At 39.8% G+C, this 9,344-nt stretch overlaps 1 protein-coding gene across 1 annotated transcript; it reads left to right on the forward strand.

Annotated features, from left to right (window-relative positions):
• Positions 1–2,404: 2,404 nt before the first annotated feature.
• On the forward strand, positions 2,405–3,382 carry LOC108442743 (free fatty acid receptor 2-like). Its single transcript, XM_017722927.1, has one exon. The coding sequence runs from the start codon at positions 2,405–2,407 to the stop codon at positions 3,380–3,382; it is 978 nt and encodes a 325-aa protein (XP_017578416.1).
• Positions 3,383–9,344: the final 5,962 nt, after the last annotated feature.

The raw sequence follows: 9,344 nt of genomic DNA on the forward strand, positions 1-9,344 counted from the left end.
AAGAAATTACCTAGAAGGACAAATTTATACTTTGGTGAAATGGGGTGAAGATTATGGAAGTGAACACACTCTGCAGTTCCTCCAATACACAGAATATCTGCATTTCAGACGCTATTACTATAAACTAAGGCTCTTTGTTTCGTTTTTTAAGAAAACATAGGTCTCTTGGCCATTTGATTGGGTCATTTCAGAACTACCGCACTTGGTCAACAGGGGTAATGCCCTGGTTACTCATATACATTTGAGATTCCAGAGAAATGAACTCTTGTAATAATGGCCTACATACATATCAGTATCAGAAATGACCGGTCCACTTCCACATACAATTTGCAAACCGTAGGAACCTCCTCAAAACCTGACATGCAGTGCTGCACACAGTGAAGGGAAACAAGTGCTCAGAGAATTTTGATTTTTATTTCATGCACCTTCATTGAATATATCCACTTCTAATTTCTACACATCATGGTTGTTGACAGTGTACTAAACCAAAACGTCCATTTGTGTCAGTTTTCAGTTTCTGACATATTTTGCCTGTTGTCCTGTGTAAATTTCATGACGAATGAACCTAAAAAAACAGCCAAGAATTATTTGGAAAGACGTCTGGTTCCATTGACTTACATTGAAAGTAAAGTAGTTTTTCTCCTTCTCCTGTAAAGTTACCATTTTGGAGATACAAGGTTTCCTTCCAACAACAGCGGTAAGCGAAGATGTGCTTAGAAAATGTAACACTCACAGAAAGAAAAAGTAATTAGACACCCAATTAAAATGTATACATATAAAGATTGCATTAAAAAATAAATCAAGTTCTAGATATTCTTTCAGAAAAAAATTCAAGCAAGTTTTACTTGGCGTCAGTTAAAAGACTGGGAGGGCTTCAAGCAACAGGTACGGAATTACAGTGAAGGTGAAGTAGCTTCCTAAGAGTCTCAGGGATAATATTTTTAAACAACATGTAACAATAACGAAGGTAAAGACAAGGCAGCAGTCACTTAAACAAGATTTGCAGAATGACGAAAGCAACATGAACATCAGCTGCTACCACATCTCAGTTCCAAAGCCACAGGCAAAACTCCTCTGCCAATAAATTAACACAGAGATCTAAACTTTGCACTAGAGTGTTTAGACCAGTCAGAACCCTTTGGAACAATGCAAAACAGAAATCACACTCTTAGGCAATAATGCAGCTCGTCATGTTTGGAGAAAGAAGGTGTGTGCATATGATTCTGAGGTCACCCACAGTGAAGCATGATGGTGGGAGTACCATTACATGGGGCTGCATCTCTGCAGACGGCACCAGCGTGTCATCACAAGATGCACAAACGGAGTGATGTACTAGTAAATATTAGAAGAGAATCTAATCTCAGCCACCAAGAAACTGAATCTCTGAACAAGTTGGACCTTTTAACACTACAAAGCTTTTAAACATTTAGCCAAAATGACTCAATATTGGTTTCTGAGCCTCGTCTGGCGAAGCCAATATCTTGCTCTGAATCGCTTTAAAAATGTTGGAGGTCCAACTGAGGATATTTTGCCAAGAGGAATGGGCCAAAAAGGGAAGTGCAGTGCTGAAAAAAAAACTTAAAGTAGACGTCTCAAAGCTGTAATTGCCAATGAAAACCTTGCAATACTACTATGTTATACTAGGTAGTACTACTCTCAGAGCAGGGCTACACGGGCTTTGGGGATTCTATTTGTATGCAACATGTGAAGAACATTTTGTGGGTGTATATGAAGAGAACTCAGTCAAAACGGGGAGGATGGGAGTGAATTATCTACTATTGTCATCATACCTTCATAGCATATTTTATAGTTGATTTTGCATTTGAGACCTAAACATTGAGCTGGACCCTTTTTTTGAGCCTGTGTGTGTGACACCCACCAAACTTTTCTTTTTTAGATATCGTCGCTGTCCAACGAAAACCAAATATCTCCAAAATAACAACTTTACAGGAGAAAAACCATTTTATTATTTAATGCAAGTTGATGTAAAGAGATTTTATTCCAAGCGAGTCTGGAGCATTTGTATTGGTTCATGTATGAAAATGACATTTTCATACAGCATAAAGCTGGTGTGTTAGGGTTAGATATGAATAATTAGATAGGGTTAGGGACGATATGGGTCTAGTGCCTATATCCACTTTAGATTTACAAAAATAATGTATTTATTCACATTTATATGTTAAAAAGACATAATTTCTGTAAATCTTAAGTGGATATATGCAGTAGAAGCATATTAACAAAGAAAAACTAAAATGTTTGAATACTTGTTTCTTCTCACTGTAATTCTGCGATGTATTATTAATTATTAATTAAATGAAATCCATTTTCAGTTTAAACTTTATTCAAATGTAATATTTAGTCAAGATTTCTCCATTTCTACAGATTATTCACCCACAACAGCACCATGCAGTGGACGAGGCAAATGAGTAACCTGGTCATGGCAGTGTATGGCATCACGCTGATCACAGGCCTTCCTGCCAACCTGCTGGCCTTCTACACCTTCGTCCGTAAAATAAAGCAGAACGCCAAGCCCATTGATGTGCTCTTGCTCAGCCTCAACATCTCGGACCTGATCTTCCTCTTCTTCCTCCCCTTACGGATGAAAGAGGCAGCTGACATGAAATGGAACATGAGCTACTTCCTTTGTTCAGTGTCGATTTTCATCTTCTTCACTGGCATCTGCAACAGCATCTATCTTTTGACGGCTATTGGTGTGGAGCGCTACCTCGGAGTGGCCTTCCCCATCAAGTACAAAGTCAAACGGCATCCCCGCAATGCCGTGATAGCCACCATCATGTTCTGGATGAGTTCCATAGTGCACTGCAGTGTTGTCTTTATTGTGCAGTACTATAACCCCACCAACACCAGCATTCCTGAAAAGCCCAAGCAGAATGCCTGCTATGCGGATTTCAGTGCTGAACAGATGACCATCCTCATGCCCTTCCGTCTGGAGCTGTTCATTGTATTTTTCTGCGTCCCTGTCATCATCTGCTGCTTCTGCTACATCAACTTCATCCTCATCCTCTCCCGACTGCCCAACGTCAATCCCAAGAAGCGTTTCAGGGCGATCGGGCTCGCTCTCGGCACTCTCCTCGTCTTCATCGTCTGCTTCATGCCCTTCAGCGTTTCCCACTTGGTGGGTTTCATTGGTTGGTACAGTCCAGATTGGAGAGTGTACGCATTGCTCGCCAGCACCTTTAACGCCTGTATGGACCCCTTCATCTTCTATTTCTCCTCTTCAGCACTCCGGGAGACGCTGAAACTCTGCACACGAGGACTCGTTAAAAGGCTGTCCTGCTGTCCCAGAGCTCTGTGCTGCCCCCAGAAGAACCGCTCCGGTGCTAGGGAGAACACACAAAGCTCCAATAACAGCTGTGACTAGATTCAGTGTCTAATCAGAATTTTAAGAGAGATATTTTTCCCTTTTTTTTGATACTACTGGTCACAGATTAAGGTTTTTTGGCCATGAACAATGACCATGAGATCAGCTCCAGCACTGATACCTGTAGCATTTCATTTTACAGGTACAGTAATTAATTATGATTATGTAACTATATATGATGACTACACACACACACACACACACACACACACACACATTTTCTAAGCCGCTTCTCCCTCAGGGTCGCAGGGGGGCGCTGGAGCCTATCCCAACAGTCATTGGGTGGAAGGCAGGATATCCAGTCCATCGCAGGGCATGACTATATACGGTGTGTGTGTGTGTGTGTGTGTGTGTGTGTGTGTGTGTGTGTGTGTGTATATATACACACATCACTAGATTTTTTCAGTTTTTGAGAAACTTTAAATTGTGAAAATGTGAAAATTCTAGTCTGGTTCCATTGACTTACAAAAACTTCATTCTTATTCATTTAAAATGTTCTGTACATTTTACAATACACTCTATATACAATTAGATTTTCTTGGTATTTGTTAAGTCCAGGGGTCTGTCTCCCAAAGCAAGTTCACTTTAGATTTCCTGATGTGTGAAAAACATGAAGAGTCCACTGATTCATTTAAATTGCATAACAACTGCATTATATTCTTAAGATCCATCTAGTATGAGGTGCTGACCCGAGGAGGCCACCCTCATCAGTCCCTGATTTGTCTAAAAGCTGTTTATTAACCACACATAGAGCAGTTTAAGTGTGCCGCATAGGTTGCCGTGGTGATAAAACCTGGTAAATAGTGATCCACCATCTTGAGACAGAAAATCCAAGTTTAGATTGAACTTAAAGTTAGCTGAGTAATACTAAAACTCCTGCTTTGTGAGACAGGGCCCAAGACTATGAGATTTCTACCAATCACTTTAAAACTGTCCCAAACAGTGGTGCTTTATAGTTTATATTCCTTTAGAATTTCTGCATAAATTTGACTTAAAACTTAATCAGATTTTCACAAAAGTGAAAAAAAATGGACAAAGAGAACCAAATCAGACAAATGAGACAAAGATATTAGGCTTGGTCAATCATTTTTGAGTAAAATATAAATATACCTGTGAGTGTCAAAATTATGTGAAACTTTAGGATTAGCTATTGGAGTGTGTTTTTTTTGGATAGATGAAACATGGTGGTGGTAGTATCATGGTTTCGGCCTATTTTGCTGCATCTGGGCCAGGACAGCTTGTCATCACTGATTAAACCATGAACTCTCCACTAAAACAGCAACTTCTAAAGGAAAATGTTAGGACATCTGTCCATGAGCTGAAACTCAAAAGAGCGTGGGCTATGAAGCAAGACAGCACACAAGTCGTTCTACCAAAGAGTGGCTAAAGAAGAACAGAGTTAATGTTTTGGAAAGTCTTGAACTTATTCCTAAAGAAATGTGGCAGGACCTGAAGCAGCAGTTCATGAAAGGAAACCCAGCAACAGAACAGAGTTGAAGCTGTTTTTTTACAGAGGAATGGACTAAAATTCCCCCGGGCCTTTGTCCCGATGAGCAGCACTAATCAACAGTTACTGCAAATGTTTAGAAGCAGTTATTGCTGCACAGGGGGGGTCACACCAGAGGTTCATATATATTTGCTACTAACACGTGTAATCCTGGATCTTTTTCCTCAATAAATAAATGTCTAATCTAGTCTAATATTTTTGTCTCATTTGTTTTGGTTCTCTGTATCTACTATTAGGACTCGTCTAAAAATCTGATGAACTTTTAGGTCAGATTTATACAGACAGACAGACAGACAGACAGACAGTTCTTAAGGGTTCCCAAACTTTCAAGCACCACTGTGAACTCTAATAGTTTAAATCTGTGTTACCAGAGTGTTGGAAAAAGTAGCTTTCCTCTCTCACCTGACTCGACTCATGATGGATAATCAGCTGGTGTATTACATATTAAAACACTTTATTTTAGGGCTATTAGAACTAAAACATCTTGAGAAGCTGCCAGAAACAGTAGAAGTGGTTGTAATCATGGTTTGTTTTGTCTGCTGGTGACACCGTGTATCTTTATGGTATACTGCCCCTCGATGTTTAGGCTGGCACTGTGACCACATTGCACAGCATATACATTTTTGAATAGTTTATTGAGCGTTATCTCAAATATTTGAATGTTCTGGAAAAGCTCAGGATGTTTCACTGCAATCACTGAATGGAAAAAAAGTTTTTCTTATTGCTGCTTTTATTATTTTTATTCTATTGCCTTTACTATAACTGTTATTATTGTTGTTGTAACTGTTGTTATTGTTTGTATAAAATATAATATAATTTCCTCTTGTATGTATTATTATTACTTTGTACTATTTATGATGATATTAGAGAGACCAGTCTTTAGCACAGCAAAGATATTGATTTTGCATAACAAAACAAATGCATTCTAAATAAAGAGATGTGTATTTATCTTAACTCCTATAGGAATGGTGGTGCTGCTGCATGCAAGTCCGAATCTCCAATGTTTATTAGAGAATTTTGGTTTAATCTCGTTATTAGCTGCAGATATCACATTATCCAAAAGTAAGCCAGACTAAAAACCTGTCAGGTTTGACTTCAGAAAAACCTTCAGTCTGAAGAGCAACATGCAGACAATGACCCATCCATCCATCCATCCATCCATCCATCCATCCATCCATCCATCCATCCATCCATCCATCCGTCACCGCTTATCCGAGTCCGGGTCGCAGGGGCAGCAGCCTAAGCAAAGAGACCCAGGCCTCCCTCTCCTCCAGCTCTTCCGGAGGGATACCGAGGCGTTCCCAAGACAGTCCAGAGATATAATCCCTCCGTGTCCTGGGTCTTCCCTGGGGTCTCCTCCCTATTGGACATGTCTGGAACACCTCCCTAGGGAGGCGTCCAGAGGCCATCCTTACCAGATGCCCGAACCACCTCAACTGGCATCTCTCAACGTGGAGGAGCAGCAGCTCTACTCTGAGCCTCTCCCGAATCGCCGATCTTCTCACCGTACGTCTAAGGGAGAGCCCGGTGACCCTGCGGAGAAAGCTCATTTCGGCCGCTTGTATCCGTGATCTTGTTCTTTTGGTCACTACCATTAACACCGTACAGTGCGCATTAGAACGAAATTTCGTTGTCTTGGCTCAGAATAGATCGGTAATACAAGTAATACAATGTAGGGCAAAGTGTAGTGCGTATGTAAACACGTGTGTCTGCAGATAAATCATTTTTAATAAGTATATGTACAGGAGTGTATTGCACTGGAGGTCCATTGTATGAGGTAATCAAAAGAAAGATTTGGAGCAGCATGTTATTTAGAGTTCAGCCGTCTTATGGCGTGAGGGAAGAAGCTGTTTGTGAACCTGGCTGTTCTACTTCAGAGGCTTCAGAACCTCCTTCCAGAGGCCAGCAGCGAGAACAGTCCATGGTGGGGGTGGGAGGGGTCTCTGTTTATGTTCTGAGCTCTGGTCAGACAGCGACTTTTTGCAATGTCCTTAATGGGAGGAAGTGAAGTCCCAATAGTTCTCTCTGCTGTCCTAACCAGCCTCTGCAGGGACGTCCAGTCAGAGGCGCTGAGGCTCCTGCCCAGACAGAGATGCAGCTGGTCAGCATGCTCTCCGCAGTGCCTCTGTAGAAGGATGAGGATTGGAGGTGTGTGTGTGGGGGGGTGCTCTTTTCATCCGTCTCAGGAAGTGCGTGCGCTGCTGAGCTCTTTTGACCAGAGCTTCCGTGTGGGTGGACCAGGTCAAAGTGTCTGTCATCATATAGGTTCTGCATTCCTACGGTGTTCTCTTACAAATATTAAAGAGTAATCTTTACAACATCTTCACACTGAACAGGGCAGTTCTTAGTAAACCGAATGGAAGACGTGATCACACACACTTCCTGTATCTCTACCCATTTTTTGTGCAATTCTCTTACTTGTTGCACAAATTGGCTTCAGATGAACATGAATAACATAGAAAACGCAACCTTTGTGCACATACTTTACACATCTGTCCATTCCCAGCCTTCTCCAAAGACTACATCTGGCCTTTCTTGGTTGTGGGATGTCTACACCAGGCAGCGAACATATAGACTACTCAGGGAACATATAAACAGAATTAGAAGGCATTCCGTACTTTAAAGTATTCCATCGAGTAAAAAAGGAACTAAGGTTTCCTCATTCCTGAGCATTGACCTTAACAGACACACTCAACCACAGGCAACATTTACTGCCTTATTAGGGCATGCTGGTCATTAACTTTTACAGTAGAAGGTAGGTAATGCACATCAAGGAAAACATTTGCCCAATGAGGGCTTCAGTTCATTTGAATTGTTTGGTAAGTAAAGGGAAAACCACATGTTTCTTCTTTCTGAACTCAGTTGTATGCATGTCACTGCAGCTTTGTTAAGACAAGAGCAGTCAAATATCAGCCCTTCGCATCAATGACAGGCAAAAGGTAAGTCCTCCCATCTTTACTTCTGCATCGATATCTTTTGAAAAATCTCTATGTAAATAGCAAATATCTTGACTTAGATTTATAAATAATGTAATGTAATTAGTAAAAATATTTCAATTGTATAAATGTGTATTAATAAAAATATTGCCAAGTTTTATCAATGCGCAAATTCAAATAAATTATAGGATTTACTGAATTAAGTTTTGAGTGAACTGAAGAAAAGCATGAACTGAAACGTAGGGCATGGAAGATGTCCAGTACTGTCCAAAAGTCTTAAGCAGTTAAAACATTATTTAAAGCCATTTGAGTGTCATTTTACTTGTAAAATCACCAAATATTATTATAATACATGCAAACACAGTCAAATGTAAAAGATTTTTTCCCCAGAACAGTCACTACTTATTTACACCTTTTCGTATTAACATAATCTGTATTTATAGTGTAGAGTATATAGTGTATAGTGTATATGTGTTTTACTGTATCTTACATAAGTGTTGTACTGAGCAAATAAATGCTTATTGCCCATCTGAAACTCTTACATGTGCATAAGAAGTAGAATTACTCTCAACTTACTGCTGATTAATAGATGATGTCATGTTGAATGTGAAAATGAAACATACCAAATACAAAACAATGTAACCAGTTCTGCACTAATATCTACTCTTATGTCTGAAATTATACATCTGCAAAAAGCTGCAGTGGGGAATTTCTTCTTCTGATACACAGAATGTCAACATTTTTAATTTGTTACAGAATGACTATGAATATGGTGAAAAGTATGTGGATATCTGACCCTCACACCTATATGAGCTTATGGAATATCCCATTCCAAACACAGGCATTACTATAAATGTAACAGGCAACAGGCCATTGTTCTGTGCTTTGGCACTGTTTTGGAACAAAGTGGGAAAAAAAGTTATGTATTTGATACTAAGAACATCAAACCCTCAGTGAAGCATGGCGGTGGGAGCATCATGGTATTGGGCTGCTTCTTTGCAAATGGTACTGGGATATTACATGCCATCAAAGGATGACAGGAGTGGTGAATGGAACGATGGACATATCAGAAGATAATTTAATCTCATCAGACAAGAACCTGAATTTGGGGAGAAGTTTTAACAAGACCTCAAACATGCAGCCAAAACAACTCAAGATTGGTTTCTAAAAAAAGGCGAAGTTGCTCGCATGGCTTAACTAATCTCCCGATTTTAACCACTTAAAAAATGTGTGAAAGGTTTAGAAATTGCAAGTCCATCCTAGGGACCTTCACAACCCTGGCGCCAAAGTTAAACCCCAATTACTTCTTTCTGTCTCAAAGCTGTGACTGTAAACACATGGTTTCCCAAAAAGTACTAATATTATTTATTTGTGGGGTCTGAATACTTTTTCCCTATCAATTTAGTTTTCAAAACATACATAAACACTGAAACATTTATAAGATTGAATTTTTTTTTACTTAAATGTGACGTAGTTAAAATTTCCATCTCTCTGCAGATTTCACACTGACCACAGCACC

Source organism: Pygocentrus nattereri, chromosome 24, assembly GCF_015220715.1.
Source record: "Pygocentrus nattereri isolate fPygNat1 chromosome 24, fPygNat1.pri, whole genome shotgun sequence".
NCBI classification, from domain to species: Eukaryota; Metazoa; Chordata; class Actinopteri; order Characiformes; family Serrasalmidae; genus Pygocentrus; species Pygocentrus nattereri.

Coding starts and splice junctions, on each gene's coding strand:
- LOC108442743 (XM_017722927.1), top strand. CDS start 2,405: ATGCAGTGGACGAGGCAAATGAGTAACCTGGTCATGGCAGTGTATGGC.